The 26,725-nt window shown below is 41.5% G+C and overlaps 1 protein-coding gene across 1 annotated transcript in view; it reads left to right on the plus strand.

Moving 5' to 3' along the window:
* The first annotated feature begins 5,686 nt into the window (after window positions 1-5,686).
* Window positions 5,687-26,725, plus strand: part of CDYL2 (chromodomain Y like 2) — a 162,810-nt gene continuing 141,771 nt past the window's right edge. The window contains exon 1 of the mRNA XM_044255678.1: window positions 5,687-5,884. Coding sequence (XP_044111613.1) covers window positions 5,861-5,884 — 24 coding nt within the window. The 5' untranslated portion in view covers window positions 5,687-5,860. The remainder of the gene's footprint in view (window positions 5,885-26,725) is intronic.

Here is a 26,725-nt window from a genome sequence, read left to right on the forward strand (position 1 = left end):
TCCCTCTTGTCCCTCCCCATTCCATTCTCTACCCAGCAGCCAATTCAATCGTGTCATTCTCTTGTTCAAAGCTTCCCCACTGACCTCTTATCTCATATCACTTAGAGTGGAATCCAAATTCTTTGCCTTTCTACAAGTCCCAACATACACCTGGACCTTGGTTAGCTCTATGACTTCCCTCTTCCTATGTTCCCTCAGCTTTACCTGTACTAGCTTAATTGTGGGACCTTGATCATACCAAGTTCTTCAGCCTCAGGGCTTTGCCTTTGCTGTTTTCTCCTGCTGACATACTCTGCCCTCTGATTTGGTTTGTGTTCTTTCTCATTTTGTTCAGGTTTTAGCTCAGATGTCACCACCTTAGTGAGGTCTTGCCTAACCACCATATCTAAACCAATTCCCCCTCCTGGCCCCTGTGTACCCACTTCCTGTCTTCTTACCTAGCTTCACTTTTCTTCGTACTCTTTGTCAATACCTGAAATAATACTATATATACATTTTGTTTTCTTGTCCCTTTCCTCCACTGTACTGTAAACTTGGTGAGGTCGAGGCATTATTTGTTGTGTTCAGTGAGAATAATACTTAGCATGTTGTACTGAATAGGTACATTATTAATATTGTTACTGAAATAAAGTATTTTTAAGTTAATACTGAAAGTTTAATTACTAACAAGTTTCTGTATAGCTTGAGAAAAATATTCATTTTGTAGATTTAATTTGATTTACTGGCTTTCTATGGGAATCTTGAACATTCAAGGATATTAGTGATACATATCAAGTTTGAAGCTGGTTTTAGTAGTTTTAATAGTAATTTTAACAAATACCATTATTTAGCCCTTATTACAGTGACAGGTGCTTTGTTTGGATTATCTTATCTAATTCTTAAAACAATTCTATGGGGGTATTTATCACCTCAATTCACAACTGTGGTGTGGTAGTTTAAAATATGACCACAAATTCTTTGATATCCCTCCTTTAAAAGGTGGGAGCTGGAGCACCTGGGTGACTCAGATGGTTAAGGGTCTGCCTTCAGCTCAGGTCATGATCTCCAGGTCCTGGGATCGAGCCCCATTTCTTGGGATTGAACCCCATTGTCGGGCTCCCAACCCTGCAAGGAGTCTGCTTCTCTGTCTCCCTTAACCTCTCCCATTTGTGCTCTCTCTGACTCTCTCTCTCTCTCTCTCTCTCAAATGAGTAAATAAGAGGAGGCTAATTTGCCTCCTCTTGAGTGGGGGCTAGGCTTAGTGGCTCAATTCTAAAGAATAGAAGATAGAAGTGGCAGTGCTTGGTTTCTAAGATTAGATGGTCAAAGCCATTGTGACTTCCTCCTTATTCTTTCTCTTGGATCACCCAACCTAGGTCTTAGTTTTCTCATCCTCAACATGAAGGGCATGGACCTGACATCCCTAGTCACCCAGTCCGATATGTTGTAAATTGCCTCTGTATCAAATAGCTTTAGCATGGACCAACACATCAGAATAATTAGGGACTCTATGCTGGAAAGAGCTGAAGCTTTGATGGTTTTGCTCTATTTTGTTGGATTTGGGGAACTATATGAGAAAAAGCATGAAGTCACTCAGGCAAACCTAAGAAGAGATCTGCATGGCTAAGAGATGAAGCCTCCTGCCAGTCAGCCATGTGTCGGCACCGTCTTGGAGGTAGAACCTCCAGACTTGGTGAAACCTTCAAATAACTGCTGTCCTAGGCAACATTTTGACTGCCACCCCATAAGAGACTCTAAGTCAGAACCACTAAGATGCTCCTGGATCTCCAATACAGAGATACTATGAGTTAAGAAATATCTTTTGTTTTAAGCCACTAAGTTTTGGGGATAGTTGATTGTGTGGCAAAAAATAAATACATTTGTAAATGGAAGGACAGCATGGTTAAGTCAAGGACCTCACAGCATATAGCTAGTAGTGATGATCCAAGTATTGGAACCCAGGCGTTCTGATTCTATAGTCCACATGTTCAACCACCATGCTATAAAGGAGGTCAAGATCCTGTCTCAAGTAATTGCCACATTCTAATTCACTGTCAGCATAGTGAGTACAATCTGTCCTTGGCTATTAAACGGGCTGGTCTTGCTCCATCACAAGGTCATGTTCTAGGCAGCCACTGACCTTGTTTTTAAGTCCTTATTCTGCCCCAGGTTTGTTCCACCATAGAGTGGATATCTATCTTACCAGTATGTCTTTTCCCATTCCTTTGGGCTTCTGCTCATTCCCATTTCCAATCATGTAATTCTGATAAAGTTGCCAATTATTGTACTCTTCTTGCCCCATAGGTCGGTATGTAAATTAACCTGGCCAATCATAGAGTACTATCACTGACTGACTACTGTAATTGGGCCAAAATTAGAGCATATGATCTACAATCAGCCAAGCAGAGCCTTTCCCTGTGATTTATATTATATTATGTTATAATATAATATATTATATTGTATTTTATATGTCCTTTGAGAGCTTGGATCTAGCCAACCCTGAGAGCAATTCCATCCTTTTCTAATCTATGTGAGTGAATAAATTTTTTGTTTTAAATCAGTTTGAGTTGAGTTTTATCACTCGCCCTTAAGTTATGACTAGTATGAAGAGTCTGTTCTAGCTTTTGGAATATGGTAGATCTCTCCCATTCTCCATAAGCAACAGTGGTTCTATGTCATTTGGAGAATCTGGAACAGAACTGTCCATTGGTTGGGTCAACCTTCCCACAGAGGATGAAGAACCTTCCCTTCATCCTTCAGGAAGCATCTGGCTTTTCTGAAAGCCAGTGATGGTCTGGAGGCAAGCTCAAAATAGAACAATGTTATGACGGATGGGTAGCTCAGTCACTCAGTTTAAAACCTTAGTCATGTCTGTATCCTTTCTTTCCTTAGTTGCTCACCCTCCCCCAACTCTTAACACACACACACACACACACACACACACACACACACACATATCCTGTTAGTCATCAAGTCCTGTTGATTTGGATCAAATGCTTAATGGAACTAAGTGGAGTGACCATAAAGAAAGTTGGTGGCTGGCGGGGTTCTTCCTTGCAAATCCAGTTTTTCTTCTTCATTTCTACTGCCACCTCGATGGACTATAGCAGTTCGTCTCCCTACCTCTAACCTCAACCCCTAAAGTCCATTTCTCCTATCTCTTCTAGAATTTGTTTTCTAAAGCACACTTTTGATTGGTACGTGCTTTTGATGGATTTAAAAGTCTTCTCCAGTTTTTCACTACTGGCTTGTTAAATTGCAAACCATTCCAGACTCTCCATAAATTGACCCACATTTGCTATCCAATGCCCTATGATCTTGATGGATAAGTCTTCTAGTCTTCCAATACCCCTCCAATTGCAGCAGCACCTACCACCTACTCTTACCTCTTTCTCTAAATAAAATACTATCCTTCCTTTCCAATAAGTCTTCAAGATCCATTTCAGTTCTATCTCCTTCATAAAATAATCCCTGAGCATGTCACTCCACAGTGAATACCCTCTTCTGTGAACTCTGGAACAATTGTTGTCTAGACAAGTTTTTTTTTCCCCCTAAGTGTGCTCACATTCCCAAGGAGAATTTGGCCAGTACAAGTCAAATTTTTGGTGTTTTTATAAAACTACTGATTATATATTCAAATTTGTCTGAGCAGATTATTTCCAAACCCAGTTTCTTTCTTGTCTTCTACTTCCAAATTACATCCTCATGCTTTGGTGGCGCGTTTGTTCCAAAGTACAAATTAAGGATCATTAAGATTTGTTTTGTGACCTACAGATTAAGAACTGTTTATTATTAATGTTATTATTTAAAACTATAACCATTGGGAAAGTAGTATGAAAAGGGGAGAGGACTGCTATAACAATTTCTACAGTTTTTAAATGAACTATATTTTGTTATTTCTACACACTCACTCTTCCCCTTCCCCTCATTATTTTAATATGGGATTTTAACTAGAAATTGTATAAAATCTGTTGTATTGGCATAGCCTGACAAACATTCATTGTGTACTCACTCTCTGCCAGGAATAGTGATAGATGCTTGCGATACAAAGATAAACAAGCCCCTGCAGGAAGCAGAAGAGTTTTCCAGATGGAGTCCATGTGGAAGGACATTCTAGGCAGAGGGAACAGCATATGCAAACTCATGTGTCCTAGGAGACAGACATGAAAACTCTGTGGTTCAGATTCTGAGCAATTTTTTTTTTTTGAAAAATTTGGTGACTTTTAAAAGTCTGATAGCCACTAGATTAAACCCTCCCTGTCATACACTCTTCTCCACCGTCTTTCTCTCCACAAGGGCAGTTCAGGGTCCAGATTCAGACACTATCTTTATTGGGTTCCACTGCTATAGGCCACTTCATATATACATCTGTTTAATTCTTATTTCACTTTAGGTGGTTGTCACTATCCTCAATTTAGAGATGAGTAAAGTGACTTGTCTAAAGTCTCACAATTAGGAAAAGGAGGAAGGATGTGAATTATGTCCACTTCTCATCTGGAGAAAGTGACCAACTGGGCATTTTTCGTGCTGGGATGAGAAAGAACTTACTTCCAAGTTCAGAACAGCCTGTCTCCCCAGATTCTGAATTAACCGTATCACTTGTAGAGAGAAGCCTTTAAAAGGAAGGGTGACCATTTATCCAGGGTGTTGGTAGGAAGAGATTTTGAGGAGTTTGTACTTGAGAATGCTTCTCCAGTTCTGTGAGCTCTGGAGCTTGGTGCATAGTAGGAACTCCTATTTGTTGAATGACTGAAGCCTGTTCACATGCCTGTGGCTAGTTTCTCCTCTTGGATTCAAAGCCCTTCGTGGGCAGGGTCTCGGTTGTGCCTGTCTAGGGACACTGTGTAGTTGAGTAGGCTTTGGAAAATGTTTTGAGTACTGGGTGAGTGAATGAATGGAGTACGGGGTGGGGGGCGGCTGTTGATGGGAGGCCACGGCTGGCTCTGAAGACTTCCCAGGGTTTAATAGGGTGCCGCGATGGGGCCTCTGTATGGGCCATGTCTTTCCTCCTCCCCCGGGCCTCCACGTCTTACAAACCAGACTGGAGGGAGGGGCTATGCAGACAGGGAGGGGCTGCGCAGCCCCGAGGGGCCAGGTCTTCTAGTGCGGCGCCCACTCCCTCCACGGGTTGGGTGGGGTGGGGGGGAACTGGAAGAGGTGAGGCCCCGGGCCGGCTGAGCCCAGCTGGGGCCCCTTCCCCGAGACCTGCCACCGCAGCTTCTACCTGCCTCCCCAGCCGCCCCTTCGCTGCCCCGGACCGGGTGCGCCCGGCGGGCACCTGGTCTGCCACCCCGGGGGGCCCCCGCCGCCGCCTCCGGAGCCGGCCCGGGGCGGCGGGGCGGGCCCGAGCGCTCCGCGGCTCCGGGACCGGTCCCCCGGGGCGCGGCCGGGCAGCCGCCCCCGCCCCCCCTCCCCGGGGGCCGGGCCGGGCTCCCGGGGGGCGGGGACTCGCCCAGTGGCAGCAGCGTCCGGGCCGGCGGCGGGCGCGGGGCGGCTTCCTGCAGGCGGCGCCGGGGCGAGCCGTTGCCCGCTGCAGCCACCGCCGCCGGGTCGCCGGGTCGCGGGGGCCGCGGCGCTCGGGCCGCGTCTGTGCCTCCCGGGCGCGCTGCGCGGCCGTCGCTGCTGCCCGCGCTCGTGCCGCCGCCGCCGCCGCCGCCGCTGCCGGTTACGCCAGCCCCGCCGCCGCCCGCTCTGATTCTGCGCATAGGCAGCCCCCAAGCCTGTCATTCTGCAAAAACACAGTTTACTCAACACACCACACACACACTCACACACACACGCGCGCACACACACACGCGCACACTGGCCCCCTCGCGCACACGCACGGAGGGCGCGAGCGAGCAGACGCGCACACCCGGCGAGCCAAGTTCCGCAGCCTGGCATGGCTTCTGGGGACCTTTACGAGGTACGGGGACGCGGGGGCGCGGCCGGCCCCGGCCCGCGGGCGGCGGGCGGCGGCGGGCGGCGGGCGGCGGGGACCGGGCCGGGGCCGGGGCCGGGCGCGAGCCGGAGTTGCCGAGCCCGCGGCGGCGGCGGCGGCGGCGGCGGCCGGAGGGTGGCGGGGGCCGGGCGCGCCTCCCGCCCGCCGCCCGCCCGCCCTCCCGCGGCGCCCGCGCCCGCTCCCTCTTTCTCTTTCTCTCGCACACACACTCTCTTACTCCATCTACTTTGCGGCCTTGGAGGGGAAGGAGGAAGCCGGGCGGAGCCGGGGCGGGGGAGGTAGCGGTCCCGGGGAGGTGTTTCTCGCCCGACGAGCCGCCTCGAGTGCAGAAAGTACAGGTAAAAGTCGGCGCCGGACGTGCCGGGAATGCGGGGGGCCGCGCGGCGGCCGGCGGGGGTGCGGGGCAGGGGGTGCGCGGCCCGGGCTGGGCCGGGGGGCGCAGGAGAAGAGGGGGGCGGGCGTGGGAGCCGAGCCCAGCCCCGGCGAGGCGGGGTCCGGGGCGGTGGAGGGAGTCTGCGAGGGGGGCATCCGGGTTGGGGTTAGGGAGACACCCGCCACGCCGATCCCCAGGGCCACCGGGCCGCCGGGCCGCCGCCTCCCTCCCCCCACCTGCTGCCCCCGCCACCGGCTCGGAAGCCCTCCAGGCCGGGGCGTGGGGGCGGTCCTTGCGGGTGTCGTGCTCTCTGGGGGCGAGAGGGGGCGCTGCAGAGGGCCCTGTGTGGAAGGAAGGAGAACATGGAAGTCGGAGGTGGGTGGTAACATGTTGCTGGAGGACCTGGGATGTGAGCCCTGCTCCCGACACTCTGCGTCACCCTCAGTGGATACCTGTCTCCAGGTCCACCCAGGTAGTGGCCAGCCTCGGAGACTTTGAGAGCGTCTTAAAAGTGGTCAAGGAAGATGTTAGTCTGGCATCTGTGAAACAATGGAGGAATAGCTGTGGCCTCCGGGAGCTGGGTTGTAGCTAGCTCTGGACACATCTGTTCCAGCTTTTGGGTTCCCAACAAGTGGACAAAATGAGAAACAAGCCCCACTCCCTGGGGAGAATGCCTCCAAAACGGTGGTAGTCCCAAGATGAGGTTCAGAGTAAGGAAGCTAAGAGACCGGCCATCTTCAACCAGAAGGCCCACTGATCCTCCAAGAAACCAGCATCAGCGCTCGGCCTGGACCTGTACTCCCTAAATAAATAAGACTGTGAACACTAGCCCTGCTTCCCAAGGCTCCTGACTAAATTGAGATGAGCACCCCCAAAGGGTGAAATTAACCTAATGGGTAAGAAAATGTAGGGGTGATTCACCCGCAGGAGACTATAGGGGTGATTCACCTACCATGAGCTTTTCCCTGTGGGCCTATGGGCGGCTGAAACTTTTCAGATGGTAGATTTGCTGGCTGTTGTGAGAGGAGAATGGAGAAAGGCAAATTAGCCTCTTGGCGTCTGGGGTCTTTTGGATGATGCTGGACTTGGGGAGACCCAGTCATGGACTGCTACCAACCAGTGGGCTCAGATGGGACAGATGGGTGTTCTCAGCACTCCCTGAAAGAATGCTGCAAACCGACCTCTTCTGCCTTCCTCATCCTTATGCTAATAAAGAAGGTGAAGTTTGGTAGGAATCTGGTGAAGAACTTTGACAGATCATGGCCAATGCGTCATGCAGGCACTTTGGTCTGTCTCAAGATGGCGGAGCAATGTCTGAAACCCAAAGTTGAAGCACAGTAAATTGTGAGGTCTGATTGAGCTTTTACAAGTAGAACCAGCACTATTAGGATATTGGTCAAGAGTAGATACTCTTCAGGGGCAAATTTCATTTCCTGAGAGGTGTGGATTTTTCTACCCATTGATACTGAGTCAAGCTAGAGCTGCCAGCATTGTCTAGGTGCATTGTGAAGGCGTTAAGAGGCTGTATCAGGAGGCACTTGAAGTTTGGAACTTTTGAACCTTCTGGGGCTAATTTCTTGTTTAATGTTCACCTGAAACTATCCTCCTTAACATTGGTAATTATAATCTGTTAAGGGGAATTTTCACACTGGCCTTGAAACTATCTTAGCACCTCAAGAGTTTTTACTGGAGTTCGATGAACAGGACAATAATAATAGTTACTTATGTAATAGTAGGTAATTGTACTAGGTGTAAAATAGTTTTCCCATAGCTGATTATTTGCATCATCATTACTAAAAGGGCTAACTTGCGTTATGAGAATGTAACCAATGTTAACATTTTTATGGCCTGTGTCTACATTATATAACATACACTGAAGAATTTAATTTGTTGTTCAAGTTCAGCTTTAAAAACAATTATGTGCTGAGAACTGTACATTAGCATATATATTTCTCACTTTAAAATTGTTGTGTGAGTAAAAAAATAGGATGTTGATTTAAGGAAAGATCTTGGAATATCTAGTTATGTTGACCTTGAAAGACCAAAAGAAAAAAAAAACTGATCATATTCTTAATTATGGTATTACACTACTTAACTATCATATTCAAGTTTATATAAGATGACTTCTTATAACCTCTAATCAAGAAACCATACCTTGATTGGGTTAAGATCAATTATATTTGTAACTGATCTATTTTGTGTCTGTGTGTCTACTGACATTATCCTTGACCCTTTATAGCGAAGATACGATTTGAATTATAGAGATTCTTCATATTCTCTTTGGTGCTTCAGATAATTAAATTGTAGAGCACAAACCTCTGTCAGATAGTATTTTCTTTTTAAGGAATAGGTTCTGATTTTAAAAATGTCAGAAAATAAAAACTTTATGTAATGGCACTCCTCAATCATAATGAGAAATAAGGAATCAAGCTCCCTTTCCAAAATTTTGGATCTTGATAGGTGATTCTACTTTGTTCCCCTGTAGAAGAGTTCTTCTCATCATCTTCTGGTGTATTATAGTTGTCACCTATAGAAGGGTGATCTTAAATATTGGCTGATTGTGTCCAGGTATCTGGATACAATATGAAATTCTTATCCAGATGCTCTGGTCTACATTCTGCTAGACATAAGGGTCATGAAGTGGCCGTCTGTGAGCGGGTCTGGGCTGTCTATTTATTTTGCTTTGTCTCCATGCTAGATAAGAAAAGTGGACTTGAGTATCTTTTAGATGGTACATGAGATCTCTGGTTTGTGCTTGTTCTAGTGCTCCCTATTACCATGTGCCCATTCTTAACATTACTTATCTGGCTTCAGCAAGCGTTAGAGTTTGCAACCCCAGGAATAGAGTTGATCATTCACTAAGATGTTTGGGTTTCAGAAAGACAGAATCAGGGAATAAGGAGCCCCATCCTCTTGTCTCGTCCCTCTGTGTCCCTACCTCCTTGCACATTCAAATACTTGTTGACAGAATCAGTGAACAGAAGACTGAATTAGGCATATATGAAGTGCCATGGCTGACCTTTGTTATCCTGGTACTGAGTGTTACCTCCTGTTCTCTTTTCCTCCTCAGCTTGTGATCACTCAGTGGTGGTAACACCATGTGTATGGGTGGCTCTCATTTCTCTTCTGAAAGGAAGTGTGGCCGAGTGCCTTTCCAGAGAGCCAGACTGTTACTCATTAGAACCACTGAATGCAACTAAGCTCCAACCATGTGGCTTTCCATGTGGCTGTTGCGTTGTATTGTACACCCCCTCCCTTGTGATTAGCTGACAGTTGTGGAGGAGGTCTCTCTCTCTCTCTCCTTTGGCAGAATTGTTCAAAGAGAATGCTGTATGTCTGTAGACAAAGTCAGTATTAGTCGAGATGGACTTGACAGTAGTAGTTCCTTGTGTGTTTCTCAACAGTTTTTATGTACACCCCAGAGTTCTTTCTTACAAGGATGAAATGTGCCAATGTGTCTTTTTTGGGGAAGGGGGTTGATAAGCTTGCATACATCCATATCTAATATATATGTGTTTGTGATTATGTGTATGTGTGTGTGTACTTCTGAAAATATTGCCTTCCTTTCATTCCCAGTAAGATAAGTAACAATAATAATAGGATAATTTTAGTTTTGTTGAAAGAAATTTATTTTCGTTAAAAATCGACTCTGCTACAATGGTAAACATAGGCATTTCCACCCTTGTATTCTGCAAAATCATTCACTAAAAATATTGGAAAATATGGACTTATGGGAAAAATGGGATTGAGGCAGAATGTTGAAAACTTACAGAATTTTGTGAGGGTGAATTTTGGGCTTATGCGCCCTCTCTGTAGATTGAAGGGGGGCATTTGTTTCTAATAGACATGATTTTCATCAAAATTACATCTGGTCTGGGGCATAGGCATCTTCGTTCATCTTTATTGGGAGAAATGTTTTCATAGTTCTTCATCTGCAACTTGTAGGTTCGCCAGGCAGGTTAGCCTAGTAGAGAGTGTAGTGATTCTCGAAGGTACAGCCTGCCACTCCTTTTGTTAAAGGAAGGCACTGGAGTGCATTTCCAGCTTTGTTCAAGGTCCTCATGCATCACTAAACCTTTCTGTTCCTTTGTGGGGATGCATTGCTAGATTGCTTCAGAATATTAACAAGCTAGGAAAAATAACATAAGAATCAACATAACTTACTTCTTATACTAACATCATTTCCCTATTTACCAGTAACACCTGAGGTTAATTCCCATCCAACATGTAGTAGCCGAGTAGATGGTCAGTGATAGAACTTTTCCGTACCAGTATTTGAAGAAATAGAGATCTTCAAAGAGAATATATCGGTTGAGTTGAATTGACTCTTTGGTACATAGTAGGCACCTGGTGAATATTGAATGGGAACTATGATTCTCCTGTCTTTTGAAAGTTATTTTAAATTATCCCCTGGGAGTAGATATCAGCTTATTTTTGGATAGACTTTTATGCTAAGTCACACTCTTCATTGGATAAGATCATTTCTTCAGGGGTTTCAACTGTCCTTGAAAGAAGTTTATACAGCTCCTTGTAATCTGGCCAATTGCTAAGGCATGGTTCAGGCATGGTGATTATCCAAGATCTTAAGTATTGGAGACACACATTTTGATTCCAAAGTTATAGGTCTTTCTGTGTCTCTTGGATGGTGAGGAAGGGTATAGATGTGGCTGCATTCACAGCACCATCTTTGATTTGTTCATTGTATCTTACTAGAACACCAAACATATGCCAGTCATTCAGGAAATGATTGTTTTCTGTAAGTCCATAGTCTAGTGGAGATATAGTTAAGAAAATATGCAGTTTACAGTGCAACGGGAAAAGTTTCAATACAGGGGAAGATGGGGCTCTCTTGGGAGGATGGGAGGAATCCAGCCTTGGGGAAGTAGAAGGCTTCTTAGGAGAGGTGGTGGCCACTGAGGAGCGTAAGGAGATGATCTGTACCCGCCCCTCATCCCCTCGAATTGAGAGAAAGGCAGGGGATAGCTCTTTGGTTTTTGTTTTGGTCCATTAGGTAAATAGTGGAGCTAGTCATGGAGAGAGGGAGCCTAGGAAGAAGCATTAATTGAAAGCAGTGGGGTGGTGGCAAGGACAGTGAGTTCAGAGTGTTTCTGGAACATCTGGGTATAGAGGTCCACAGCAGTAGTCAGGGGAGCCTGAAACTCAGAAGGAGCACCTCCCGTGGGATTTTGGGAGTTATTAGTGTGTAGACCATCATTAAAGCCAAAGGACGCTGTGTAAACACGAGGTGGGTCCAGTGATGGAATACTGGAGAAAACAGACATTTAAGGGACAGAGGAGGAGAAAGAAGTGATACCAGATTTACAAGGAATAGCAAGAGAGGTAGAAGGCAAAACAAGAGGCTTTGCTTTTATGGAAGGCAGTGGGAAACTGTATTTCAAGGAAGAAGGTATGGTTTGCAGTGTCCTTTGGATTTAATAAGCAGAAAGTCATTGGTAACCTTAGGGAGCACCTTAGGGAGCACCCCCATAGATGTGTTGGCGGGTGAGGGAGGGCCTGGTTCAAGTGTGATGATGAGCAAGGGGGTGTGGGGAGTGTGGGTTCAGAGCCATCATGTGTAGGCGACACTTTTTTTTTTTTTAAAGCTTTTATTTATTTATGTGTCAGAGAGAGAGAGCAAGCGAGCACAAGCAGGGGGAGCAGGCAGAGGGAGAAGCGGCTTCCCACTGAGCAAGGAGCTCGATGCAGGACTTGACCCCAGGTCCTTGAGATCATCACCTGAGCTGAAGGCAACCACTTAACCAACTGAGCCACCTGCGCGTCCCTGTAGGCAACACTTTTAAGAATCTTGGGTGTGATTGTGTGGAGAGAGTGAATGTGATATCCGGGGGCGAAGTGGGAGAATGGGTCAGCCGTCTCCATTCCACTGGTTCCCACAGGGCTCTGCTACTTTGGATGACTTGGATATCAACTGTCATGTAGACAGTGGGTTATCGGACTTGCATTCATGGAAGAAGGGATTTTCCATAAACCCTACAAGCACCTCTCCCGCTTACCTATGGCAGTGGGGTCTGGCATCTTCAGTAATTTTAGCTGGAGAAAAAAGTAGAACTTATATAACGTAGTGATACCGAGCCTTTCAACAGATCATGGTCAAGGAAAAGATCTTGCTAAATTGAGGACAAAGAGATAAAGTTCTTCATTAAGTGTTTGTCATAATAGCATTTTTCTGAGAGGAGAGGGATGGTAGATCACCAAGGTGCTAGAGGTCAATGGGCGTGTAGAGTTTTAGGGGTCAGCCCACCTGGCTCCAGACCCCAGTTATTCTGTCAAATGCCAATGTAGCTCTTGCCGTGAGGCTATTTTGTAAATGTGATTGAAGTCCCTAATCAGTTGAATTTAAGGGAGATTATTCTAGATCATCTTGGTGGGCCTGATTCAACCAGAACTGAAGCCTACCTGAAGAAGAAAAAGTCCCACCCCTGGATAGCAGCTGCAGTTGGGAAGAGTTCCAGCTTGCCCTCCCTAATGGCCTGTGCTGTGGACTTCGGATGGGCCTGGCCCCCTGTACCCTCCACCCTCACTGCCACCACATAAGCCAGTTCCTTGCCATCTATCTCTTAATGTATAAACCCTAGTGGTTCTGCTTTCTTGACTGAATCCTGATCGATACAGCCAGGTTTCTGGTCCACACGCTGCCACCAGGTAACAGGGTGCTCCTAGATGTGCCCTTCAGGTTTTTTCAAACTGGATGGTTTCTGCTCTACAGGGAGGTCTCCTCTGTTTTGGAAATCTCCTCCTGATTGTGCCTGTTACTTCACATAAACCACACTTACTAAGGAGTGTCATCATCTTACTTGTCTCCATGTGGAAAGAGCTACAGGAACCCTGCCAGGCCTTGGTGTTTGGGCCCGTGGGGGTTGTTCCTGAGCATGGCACACACTGCCATGCCAGGAATTCCCCAACCAAGGGGCCACCATCCTATTCACAGTTTCTTGACCAGGGAATTTTCCTCTCTGATTTTCATTTCCTGGTCTTCTAGTCCAGAGTTTTAAAAATTACGTTTCAACGGGTCTTGCTAACAGGCCATGGAGCTTATACAAGTTCTGGATTTGAAATTTATTTAAAAATAGTCCTTTGTTTAATAATCCACCAATCAAGTATTTATTATTTGTCAACAGTGTGCCTAGAAACATGCCAGGTGTTGGAGCTGCAGCCACAAGTGTCTTTTAAGCTGTTGTTCAGAGTGTGATAAAGGCCTCACACTCACATATGGTTATATACCACACTTTTAACACATTGGAGTGTTCAGTACATTAAAACGAGCAGCCAGGTCAACTATTTTTGTGTGAGTAGACCTCAGAATACAGCTTTTCCTGCGGTCTCTGGACATGTATTTGAACTTCTGGTAAATGCACTGTTTTAGGAATGTTGTAGGTCAGCAATGTTCTTGAAAAAAAATTCGGGCCTGTTCATATCTCCTCACATACAATTACACAGGCAAATACGCTTTACAGCACAGTGTACCCCACTCACTTAAAAACCACTTAAGGTTCAAATAATTGTGGTTGGTGAATGTTCTAGTCATGGTGTAATAATCATTGTATGATAACTGACCATCTAATGCTCTACCCCATTATATTATGTAAAAGAGAGTGTTGGGGACTTAAAGAGTTCTACGTCATTCTGCCCTGACTTTTTAATTTGAGAGAAGGAACGTGAGTAATTGTTATGTGTTAGAGGGTCAGCCACAAAGCAAACATTTCCTTTGTTTCTTCTTTCAGGCTTCAGGATCTGTTAGAATGCAGAATACCCTGAGATTAAAATATAAGATCATAAAAACAAAGCAAGACAAACCTGATACCACTTACAACCACTTTTCTTAGCAAGTCAAAGATTGTTTTCCTATTTACAAGCAAACCAAGTGCAGAAGTTGTTGGGGCTGTAACAGGAAAATAGCAAACAGTCTTCGACCTCATTGAAAAGTTGCATTATTAATCAAAATAGGCATTTTTGTTCTCATGGGTTAGTTCAGCAATAAGAAAGTGGTGTAAGTCAAATTTACAAAAGATATCTACACTAAGAAATTTTTGCACCTATCTGATTTTATGTGTTAGGTTTCCTGGAACTGTCTTTGTTCAGGAAAGGGTTCCCTAGCGGAGTTCTAGTGTTTTCCGCAAGGCACTAAGCTCTGTGAGGGCTAGACCATGTCTGTATTGGTCATGATGGCATTCCCAGCCTGTGGCCCTTTACTGGTTACATGGTAGTTCCTCAGTAAATATTTGGTGAATGAATGATTGGGAATGTTGGAAACCTATGCTCTTTGGCCCCTTGCCTTTCTCTTGAGTGAGCTTTCTTAACTGCTTGCTGTAGGATTTTCCTCTAAGATGATTCCTACAGATTGCCCTTGACATTCAAGATTCCATTTTTGCCTTCCACCACATCTTGTGTAGATTTATTAGGTAACAAAAGTCCCTTAAAGGACACTGGAACATTCAAGGCATTGTCCCTCATGATGAGTGATGACTGGATTGTGAGTGGCCATTCTCTGATGGGGCGTGTGACAGAGCCACTTTCACACCGACACACACAAAACTGTGGTTCGCAGCTGCCTCTGCTCCTTGCAGTGCTGCCTCCTGGCCCTGCTCCAGCCTCGTGGCTTGGCCTACTTTGATATACACCGTCCGTTTGAGGTTGAGCCGCCTGGCCCCAAACTCAGAAACAGAGACTTGTATCCAGAGGGTGTCCTGAAGAAGGCTCTCAGGAGAAACACATGGAAGGAAGTGTGGAAGGGAAGATGGGACAGCTGGACAAGCTGACCTGCAGTGAGGTCACAACCGAGGTCTCACCTGATACTGTGGAAGGCTCTTCTTCAGAAATGTCCTACATGGGGGGCAGGGAACTGGGCCCTCATCATCCAGTCGCTGCTAGCCAGCTGTCCCACGGTGGGGTGGGGACGGGTGGGGAGTGTTTTCTTGCGCTGGGCAGTTCCCTGTGGCAGAGGGCAGTTCCCTTCTAGGGACACATCTGTGAACCTTCTGCAGCAGAGATATCTAGATGAGCATCCCACGTGTTTCCCCAATCTGGAAGCTGTGGGGATGGGCACCGAGACCCTGACAAGGGGACCTGGGTGTAGTGGACGTGATCCCCTGCACCCTCAATTATCGCCATCCAGTGACTGGTGAGTCCTGCTCAGAGTACTCCAGAATACACATTAGTCACCTTGCTTGTCTTTTAGGTTTTTGGTGCCTTGCTTGAAGACCTCATTTGTCATTTGCCAGCTTCTTGGGGCAGCCCAGGTCTTGAGTACCAACAGACTGGCTATGTATTGCAATCGTCCTAGTGATTCCTTTGTTTTTCCATTGGGCATGTACCAGAGGGTCGCATGCGGGGAAGCACTTCAGATGCCATCCTTTCTGTTGGCTCTCCATCCCTTTCTCCTGGAACATTTTCCTTGACTGATTCTCCCATTCCTGAGTTTCCTCTGTGTCCTCATCTTCTGCTGCCTGTTTCTTCAACTTTGGAGATTCTTAGAGTTTTGATCCGAGGTTCTTCTCTCCTTGTGATGCAGTGACTGAATGGATGATTTCTAAGTCTCTGACACTTGCCTGGGTTTTCCCTCTCAACTCCAGAGCTACCCGTCTTACTCCATGGGGACTCTTTACACTCAAAATATCCAAACTTGAGCTAACATCTTCCTATGTAAATCTTGCTTCACCTTCTAGGTTCCTAGCCTCAGTAGAACCTCTGTCCATCATCTGTCCATCAGTCAGTGGGATAGAAAGATGGCCTCCCTTGTGCTGCCCAGACATCCTGTATGTTCTTTTGGATCAGCATCCTGTGTGTTTCCCAAATCTAACCTTTTCCCTTCATATTCTCTGTCTTCCTTGAATTCAGGAGGCAACTCCCACAACTCAGATCACTCCCAAACCTCTTAGCTCTTATTGGTGCCTCTAGCCAAATTTTTCTCCATACTGTACCTATCAGGAACTTTCTTAAATACCAGTGTTGTCATGTCTCACCTTCTGCTGGTTCTCCTCATACAGCTGTACTCTGTCCATAGATTTGTTCTTGGTTCCTGGAATGTTCCATGGGCTCTCCTTTATTTGTACCATTTCAAATGACTGGGGTGCTCTCTTAATACCAACCGTGCCACCTTTTTGCTTGCTTAAATCCTGCTAATCCTTTATGTCTCAGTTAGATCTTAACTCTTGGCAACCCTTCCATAGCTCATCAGGGGTTTTCTTTGGGCTCCTGTAGGATCTCGTTCTTCCCTCATTATAGCACTTACTTCACTGTGTTATAATTTATCATTTTATTTTCTAAGTCTCCTACCAGGTTGTAAGTTTTGTGGGGGGTGGGCAGGGATTCTCTCTGTTTTGTTCTAGCTTTAGCACTCAGCCCAGTACAGGATGCAAAAAGCTATCTGTGTAATCACGGAATGACTATATTCAGAACTTTCATTTACATGAAAGTTGACACTGCACTTGACAGTCTGTTTTGTATGAAGTTTGAAGGACTGACAGTCTGTCGGTTTTCCTAAGGGCATAAAACTCTCAAGTCTGTTTTCTATGTCTTTCATTGATCAATTGATCAGTGGACATTGGTTTCTTATAAGCAAAACTCATGGACAGTGTTTGGCTTTGTATTATTAGCAAAGCTAATGCAGTTTTGTAGTCGAGGGGTTGCTGAATTTTGGGATTTGGTGGAAGTTTTTAAGTCATCTGCTTAGTCTTTCCCCAACATCTCTGAGAACAAATCAAAAGTGAGGGTCTCTTTTACTCTATTGAAGGAGACGAGTCCTTGAAAGGCTAAAACTGGCTATTTGCCTTCACTGAAATCAGAGTGTATCATACATGAGGATAGAGAGTGTCTTGCTGGACTCTTCTGGAGAGCTGCCTTGAAAATCTCAACGTCATTTTTTCTTTCTTATGCAAGGATTCCTAAAGGAGGCCAGTGAGGCTCAACACAGCCTTGAGTCTCGTTTCATTCTCTTGTTGATGAAGAATGGGGTTAGGACCCACTTCACCAGCTGATATCACAGGCATTGACATTATGGGAAACACTTGATATCTAAACTTTGCCTGGAAACCCAAATTTATTTGTGAACTTCTACTGGTTGAAAGGTGAGTGGGTAAGATTTTAGTTCTTGATGTTTACATTGCTGTATTTGCTTGTCTGTGTTGCTACCTAAAACCACATTCACTTTGAAGACTATGGTACATGGAGATCTGTGAAACAGACTTTTGTAAGGGTCCTATAGTTAATAGGAAGAGGAAAGGAACCACGCAGTGGATTTCTCAGGGATGCAAACACATATGGATCTTCTTCAAATGATAGAGCTAATTTTCTCTCTGAATTGATGCGTATTTTGGTACTATGTAGAAAGTCATAGATTGTTTTCTTACCTTGGTCATCACATGTGGAAGAGATGGCAAAGTCTTAGATATCATGAGGCCTTTCTGTTTTATTACCCCCGAGCCTCCCACTCTTGTGTGGCTATGTCTGTGGTATTATGGAATTTCAGGGAACCTGGTGCAAATCCCATTTGCTTTTGATGTCATGAATTGGTATGTCTTTTGAAGAAATACTAATCTCTGATCCTAGCTGAAGCATAAAAAAGTTATTGAAGTGTACCTTCCTATGATGCTTGTATAAAATAATCTTAAGCGTGAAAACAGTAATAATAGCCATCAGTGAATGTTTACTATATGTCAGACACTGTCTAAATTCTTGGCATTATCTCCTTCAGTTCTTCTTATGGGATGGGTATTAGCCCCGTTATTATCCCTGTTAGTGATTCGGAAACGGAGGCTCACAGCTACCAGATGGTAGAACCAAGATTTAAACTAGGTCCTCTGGAGGACCAGTACTTATCTCTTGTTAAATTATAAAATGCCCGTGGTTTCCCTTCCATCTTCTCTCCTTTTCTTACTCAGTGGTACTCCTGCCCTAGCTTCTCAGGTACGGTGCTTGGCACAGAACCCCAGGCATGGGTGGGTTCTCAGTGCCTTGAGAAAAACACAAGGAACCAGAAAATAATCCTGCTTGTAGTGGTTCCATGCTGGTGTTGCTAGATCATTGCTGTACTTAAATGTAGACCTATCAACTGACCTTGAAAAAACCAATTTTAGAATTTTTACCAAGAATTCACAGAAAGCATCTAGGTTAGAAGTTTGTAGAACAGGAAAATCAGGGTCATGTTTCTTTTCTGCATGCAATTCTTATTTTTCAGGATTAGAAAAAATTGCCAATCATACTTCTAACAGCCTTCCTTAGAGGATTTTCAGGTCCTTAGATTATAATAAGTTTCTGCCTGGAGGTTTGAAGTCAGCTACAGTAATAGGTCCTCATATGTCTTCTTCTCAACTTTTTTTTTTTTTAAGATTTTTCTTTATTTATTTGACAGACAGAGATCACAAGTAGGCAGAGAGTCAGGCAGAGAGAGAGAGAGGGAAGCAGGCTCCCCGTTGTGCAGAGAGCCCGATGCGGGACTCGATCCCAGGACCCTGAGATCATGACCTGAGCCGAAGGCAGTGGCTTAACCCACTGAGCCACCCAGGAACCCCTTCTTCTCAACTCTCTTAATGCTGTTCCTCCTCCCCGTTACATGTTTTCTTAATACATTTAAAAATAAGATTATAATACCCACCACCTGGTATTTCTGAGAGAGGCATGTTAAGATCTCCAACGATTAGTGTATTCATATCAATATGACTCTATCTTGATAAACAGTTTTCTTATGTAATTGGCTGCTCCCATATTGGGTGGGTATTATAGAGGGCATGGATTGCATGGAGCACTGGGTGTGGTGAAAAAATAATGACACTGTTATGCTGAAAATAAATAAATGAAAAAAAAAAGATTATAAAGCAAATACATACTCACTGTCCAAAAGTTTTAAAAAATAGAAAAAGCGGAAAAGAAAGAATAACTCACAATTCTTTTATTTAGCAGCGCAATATTAACACTTGTATATCCTTCTGATCTTTTTCTGCTTACATAAGGAATATCCAAGTTCCTTATGATATATCCAATATATGAGAACTACAAAATATAAAATTGTGGCCATACTATACAAAGCATTATGCAGCTCTTTTAGACAATAGTAGTATTTCTTTTATTTAGTAGTGTCCTATAACATAATGTCAATATGCTATACCATGTAATTGATCACCTTGTAGTCTGTTTGATTCTATACATAGCTTGTTTTAAAATTTTCAGTATTTTTTTTTCTTTTTCCCAATAGCTTTACTGAGGTATATTTTACACATCACAAAATTCACCCACTTCAAGTGTGCAATTCAATGACTTTTAGTAGATTTCCTGAGTGATACAACAATCACCATAAATCAGTTTTAGAACATTTTCATCCCCACAGTAAGATCCCCCATGCCCATTTTAAAATTTTCAGTATTTTAAGTCAAAATCTTTGTATATGGTGCTGATACTTCCTTATGATAAATTTCTAGATACTTCCTTATGATAAATTTCTAAATATATTTCAATGAGCATGCTTTCTATAAAGACTGTTGCTAATACTGCCCACTGCTCTCCAGAAAGGATACGCTTGCCATCCAGAAAAGATATTTCCAGCAATAACTGTCATGTTTATTTTGCTGGGCTCTTAGCGTGACTGGCATTATTGTTAAAAAATGCAATTTGAGAGGTGTTTTTAATTTCTTCTTGATATATAAAGATTTAAAAAATAATCTAATCATTGTCTATAACATATATTAAAAATATTTTTTCCTTTCTGGTTAGTTGTTATTTTGCCTGTTACCATTTTTTATAAGGAGAGTAACTTGAACATTCATACTAGATTAAATACACGTGTATTTAAGATTCCTTCTTGTCTCTATCCTTCTAACATCCCTCCTTCCTTCTTTACTTCCTCCTTTCCTTCCTTGAAATAGGGAGGTCTTCCTTGTGCCAAAGCATATAACCACTGATCTGTAATCTCTTATGTTTCTTTTATGGCATAATTATTGTCCATTTTATATAACTAATTTATTTTGCTGTGTGGCGTGAAGTAGGGATATGTTCACTACCATGACTAATCTGTTGTTTCAACACTATTTATGGAACAATTCATTATTCTCCCTCTGATTTGAAATGACACGTTTATCTTTGATGAAATTATTGCAGATAGTAAGTAATATGAACTTATTTATGGCCATTCTCTTGCATACAGTTTTAGTTATTGTGCTTTTAGGAAACATTTTATTGTTTAGTAATTTGAGTCTACTTTCATAATTCTTTTCTCAAAATATTTTTATGATCATAGTTGATAAATTCTCAATCAAAATCCAGATCAGCTTCTTCCTTTAATTGCACTAGATGTACGGGTTGCTTTGCGGAGAATTGACATCTTTGTGAGTTTGAGTCTTCTCATTCAAGAACTTACTTCTCTCCATTTATTAAACCTCTTCTCGTTTTCTTGATACCAATCCTAAGTTTATTATTAGGTCGTTTAAATTGCTATTGCTTTTACGAATAGGGTTTTATATATAATTTATTGTTGTTTATGTATTAGAAGCCCAATTTTTTAGGGTATTTTTTTAACTATAAACATTCTGAATTCTTATTGATCTAATAACATATTTTGTTCAGTTCTTTCTGGAATTCTGGTCACATCATTCTCAAATTATCTTACTTTTTTTTTTAAGGTTTTATTTTATTTGAGAGAGCGAGCAAGCATGAGCGAGTGTGCCAGAGAAAAGGAGAGAGAGAAGCAGACTCCCCGTTGAGCAAGGAGCCTGACAGGGGGCTCCATCCCTTGACCCCCAGATCACAACCTGAGTGGAAGGCAGATGCTTAAACAACTCAGCCACCCAAATGCCCCTCTTACCTGTTCTTACTGTTAGTCAGACACTGAGGTATTTTTCTGCTCTCACTTTGTTGCCAGAATTTTCAGAAAGCACTATATAGTGGTGCAGTAGTTAGGATTTGTGTCTTGTTTCTTCCTTCTGGTTTAGTAAAACTGCCCTTCATTTCACCATTAATTAAGGCAGTGCCTGTTGATAAAAGGGGGATAGTGTGTTTGCTGTTAATTAAAGTTCCTATACCTTGTTCACTGTTTTCTTTTCTTTTAACAAGGAATGGTTGTTTTACCTTATTAGGTGCTTTTTTCATACTTGCTGAGGGCACCATATAATCTTTCTCTTTAGCATAAACTTGCTGTAATCTAGTTAACTGTAGTTTCCTAAGGCTAACTTTCCATATTTTGAGAGAAACACACTTGGCACCAATGCATTTTTAAATTTTAATATTTTGAGAAGTTGGGCCAGCTGCTATGTGTGTTTAGAATTTTGGTATTGATATTCAGAAACGTGGTGGTCTTTGGTTTCCTTTTGTGTGTGTACCAATTTCGTCTAATTTTAATGTCAAGATAATGCTGGTTTCAGGAAAGTCATTGATTAACATTTTATTTTTTCCTCTGTTTTCAAGAATAGTTTATACAACATGCCAATTAATCTTTCTCTTAAGTGTTTTTTGAAAGAAATAAGTTGGTTATGGTATTTTCTGTGTCTGGAATTTTTTGGAGACAATTTTTGATAGCATTTTCCATTGTTGATTTTTTTTCTTATGTGCTCTTATTGAGTAATTTTTGGTAATTTATATTTAGTAAGGATACCAGTCCTTATTGTCTCTATTTTAACATTTATTTGAAGAGGTGTACATAGTTTTAACTTTTCAAAATATCTCTTTCATATACTTGGTGATGGTCTTCTCTTCCTAAGGTTGTAATTTCATGTTTTCCCACTTTTTCCTATTTTTGAGGTTGCCAGCAATTTGTCTCTTCTATTGAAATTTTTCCATAAAGTCAACCATTAATTAAGCTTTATTTTTCCCATTTCACTATTTTCTGCTTTATATTAGTCAGCTTCTGGTTTGTCATTATTCATTCCTCCATCTATTTACCTTTTCTACTTTTATTTATGAATTACAGTATGCAAACAAAATGTACATAGTGTATATGTATAATTTAATAATGGATAGTAATGAGTGTACTAACCACATACTTTTAAAAATAGAATATATTCTCAGCCCTTTTGGTGCTCCTTTCCCAGTGTATGCCCATCCCTTTCTCCAAGAAGCAACTCTTCTTCTGAATTTGTGATTATTTCCTTTATTTCCTCTATGTTGCTTGAATTTCCCTGGTTTTGAATTTTATAGAGCTGGAATAAAATTGTATGAATTCTTATGCCTCTTGATTTTTGCTCAGTATTACGCTTTTGAGATTTATCCATGTTAATGCATTCCATTTTTTATTGGAATATATTTCTCTGTATAAGAATTGATGAATATATATGTTTACATATGTAAATCCAGAAATATATTAAAATATAATACATAGTATGTAATATATAAATATAAGATATGCAAATGTATGACTTCATTTATTCTTTTATGGGTGGACATTTGAGCTTACTTCAATTTCTTATTTTATTTTCATGCTTTGCTATTACAACAGTGTTGTGGTAAGTATATTTGGTAGTTGTCTCTTGGTCCACCCATACCAGAATTATCCATGGCAAATACTTTGATGCAGAATTCTTGAGTCCTATTGTACTCAAATGTTCAGCTTTACTAGATCATACTAAATCATTTCCAAAATATTTATGTTTTCTTTAGGCTTCATTTGTTCCTAATTTTCTAGCCTTGAGTTGAATATTTAACTTTTATTTTCACATTTGATATTAAAAAATAAGAAACAAAAGCATTTATAGCTATGAATTTTTTTTCCAGAGTCTGGTCTTAACTACAGAAGGCTTATTATGTCTTCTAACTGATATATTTTTTTCTAAATACAATGTATTTTCAGTTGCTGTTTGCTCTTTTACAAAGAGTTATTTAGGAGAGTGTTTTACAATTTCCGTATAGTCAAATTAATATTATCCTTTTGATTCCCTTTTTGTTGTTTTTAACTTCAACTTTGTATGCATTATGGTTGGAGGTTAAGATAAATATTTCACTTCTTTTTGCAGTGAAATTGAATTTTTTGTGACTTAATATGTTGATCAATATTTTATTGATATTGGAAAAATGTGTAGTTTTTGGAGAGCACAAAATTTGATATCTATATTACACAAATACATATGTATCGATAGTTAAGATATATACATAGTAAATAAAGCTGATTAATTATAACAAGTAGATTGCTTAGAACCTTACTGATTTTGTCATGAGATATACCTTGAACTCTCAAAAAAATATTTTATATTTTCTGTTTATCATGATTTTTTGTTTTCTTTTTCTTGGGATTGATTAATTGATTATTTTGTGACACTTCTTTCTTTTTTCTTTTTTCAAGACTTAGTTTTTATTTATTTTAGAGAGAGAGAGAGTGTACAAGTGCAAGTAGGGACAGGTACAGAGGGAGAGGACGTTGAGCAAACTTCCATGCTGAGGGCAGACTCTGTCTCAGGGCTTGTTCTTTGGACCTTGAAGTCATGATTTGAGCTGAAATAAAACACTGGTTCCTTAACTTAACTGAGCCACCAAAATGCCCCATCTTTTTTTTTTCTTTTAGTGTTCTGGTAGTCATATATATGCTTCTTAACTTTGTAGTAATAGTTGTCTTTAAACATATTTGAAACTACTTTTTCTAGTAGTGTCTAGGAGTAAACAATTGTTATAACCTTCCTCTTGAGTGAGGTAAGCAACTTAGCCACTCTTTCTTATCTCTCTACTTGACCCCTCTTCTATCTTTTAATTTATTTTAATTTTATATACAGACTATTGTTACTGTTGTGTTTATTATACTGCACCTACTTTCTTAGCATTGCATCTTTAACATTTCCTTAAGTATAAAGTTAAATTATCAACAACTATTTAGATTTAAATATAAATTTACTTATCTTATCACTTATCACCTTTTTATATAGTTCATAATTTTCTTTTTTCTTGGACTTGTGTTTCATGATGTTGGAGTATTTTCTCAGGTATCTCTTTCAGATGGGAAGAATGCATGGAAAAGTCTTTTGAATCCTTGACCATATTATAATTTTCTAATGTAGCAAGGTTTCCTTTCTATTTAACTAAATCTTTCTCTTTTGAGCACTTGATATAATTTACAACAAATATCTTTTTTTAAAAAAAAAAGATTTTATTTATTAGAGAGAGAGAGAGCATGCACATGGGCAGGGAGGGGAGGGAGAAGCAGGCTCCCTGCTTATGAGGGAACCCAATATGGGGCTGGATTCCAGGACCCTGAGATCATGACCAGAGCCATTCTAACAGGTATAAGGTATTATCTTATTGTAGTTTTGATTTGCATTTCCCTGATGAGTGAGCATCTTTTCATTTATCTATTGGCCATTTGTATGTCTCCCTGGGACAAATGTCTGTTCTGCCCATTTTTAATAGGATTATTTGTGTTTTGGGGTGTTGAGTTGTTTAAGTTTTTTTTTTTTTAAGATTTTATTTATTTATTTATTTGACAGACAGAGATCACAAGTAGACAGAGAGGCAGACATAGAGAGAGAGGGGGAAGCAGGCTCCCCGCTGAGTAGAGAACCCAATGTGGGGCTTGATCCCAGGACCCTGAGATCATGACCTGAGCTGAAGGCAGAGGCTTAACCCATTGGGCCACTCAGGTACCCCTTGAGTTGTATAGGTTCTTTATATGTTTTGGATACTAACACTTTATCAGATATGTCATTTGCAATTAATCCTCTCCCATTCGGTAGGTTGTCTTTTAGTTTTGTAGATTTTTTCCAATTGAATGATGTTTTCATATTTTAATGTTGACACTTGCCTTATTCATCTAGTATGTGGCTACTCTTTCTGGTTTGTGTGCGTGAAAGCAGTTATATTCTGCGGTTTTGGGGGTACAGCATTCTATTTATGTCCTTTGTGTCAATATTATTAATTGTATATTCAAATATTTAGCCTTGTTGAATTTTTGGTCTGCTTGTTCTATCAGTTATTGAGAGGAGTATATGAAAATTTCTGTTCTGATTGTAGATATGTCTATTTCTCCTTGTAATTTTGTTGCATTTATATTTTGATACAGATTTGTCAATTTTTACATTATATATTTCTAATTTACAAGACTAGGTGCATACGGATTTATAATATTTATATAGTCCTGGGAAATTATCTTTTTTACCATTAAAAAAGAATCCCCCCTTAACTCTAGCAAAGCTTTCTGTTTTAAAGAATACCTTGTCTGATATTAGTAGGAATAAAGTATGTTCTTTCAATAATGGTGGCATCTTTTCCCATCATTTTACTTGTAGCTTTTCTGTATTCAGATGTTTTAGATACATCTTTGTATATGGGATGTAGTTAGGATTAAGACAAGATTAAGAAAAAACCCAACTAGATAACCTTTAATGGGAATATTTAAACCATTTATATTTAATATAATTATGCATATATCTGGGTTTAAGACTACCATTTACTGGGCTTGCTCTTTGTCCTATTTATTCTACATTCCTTTTTATTTTCCTTCTTGTCTTTTTGTTGATTAAGAAAATTTTATTATTCCATTTCCCTCTATTATTTTTCCTTTTCTTTAAGTAGTTACTTTAGAAATTACAACATACATGTTTGACATAAATTCTAATGTTAATTGGAAGTTACTTAGAAATCTTTATGTTTCAATATGTACTCTTATGTCTTAGATGCTGTTGTGTTCCCAACCTGACTTGTTTAGGGAAGGGTTTTAACCAATCTGAAGAAAACTTGTAGGCCTTAAGAGAGATTAGTTCAGTTTTTTTTTTTTTAAAGAAATGGAACAAAAGGAAGTCCTTGTACTACTGTCTGGCAGTTTAAAGTCATCTTCATCATACCTGATGCCTGTCTTCCATCTCTGGTCTAGAGAAAGTAAAATCATTCCAGGCCTCAGTTTAGTTCTGCAAACATTTTTTTCCCCAAATACAATTCCAAGAACATAATCAAAGATAAACAGACACAAGAGGAGAGAAGACAACAGTGATGAGAACTGACAGGAATACTAGACAGTACAAGCCGAATTACAGGAGCTGAAGATGTTGAAATGTCAGACAAACACTTTAAAATAACTGCACTTAGTATGTTCAAGGAGCTAAAAGACATCACTGAAAATTTCAACAAATAAATGGAAACTAAAAAACAGCATCTCTCTAGAATTTAAAAATATAGTACCCAAAATTAAGGCTTTGATGGAGGAATTTTAAGACAAATTAGACACAGATGATTAAATAATTAGTGGATTTGAAGGTGATTTGGAATATAACAAAAAAGAAACAGAAAAAAAGGATTAAGAGACAAAAAAGTAAGTACCATGAAGAGGTTTAACATGAATTCAGATGGAATGCCAGAAGGAAGAGGAGAGCAGCGAGTGAGAGAGATGGATTGGGCATTCCCCTAGAAAGATGAAAAAATATCAACTTCATAAGTTCAGGTATCCCAATAAGCACTGTGCCAGCCAGAAGACAATGGAATGGCATCTTTAATCTGCTGAAGGACTCACTGCAACCTGA

This window comes from Neovison vison, chromosome 7 (genome assembly GCF_020171115.1).
Source record: "Neovison vison isolate M4711 chromosome 7, ASM_NN_V1, whole genome shotgun sequence".
Taxonomy (NCBI): domain Eukaryota; kingdom Metazoa; phylum Chordata; class Mammalia; order Carnivora; family Mustelidae; genus Neogale; species Neogale vison.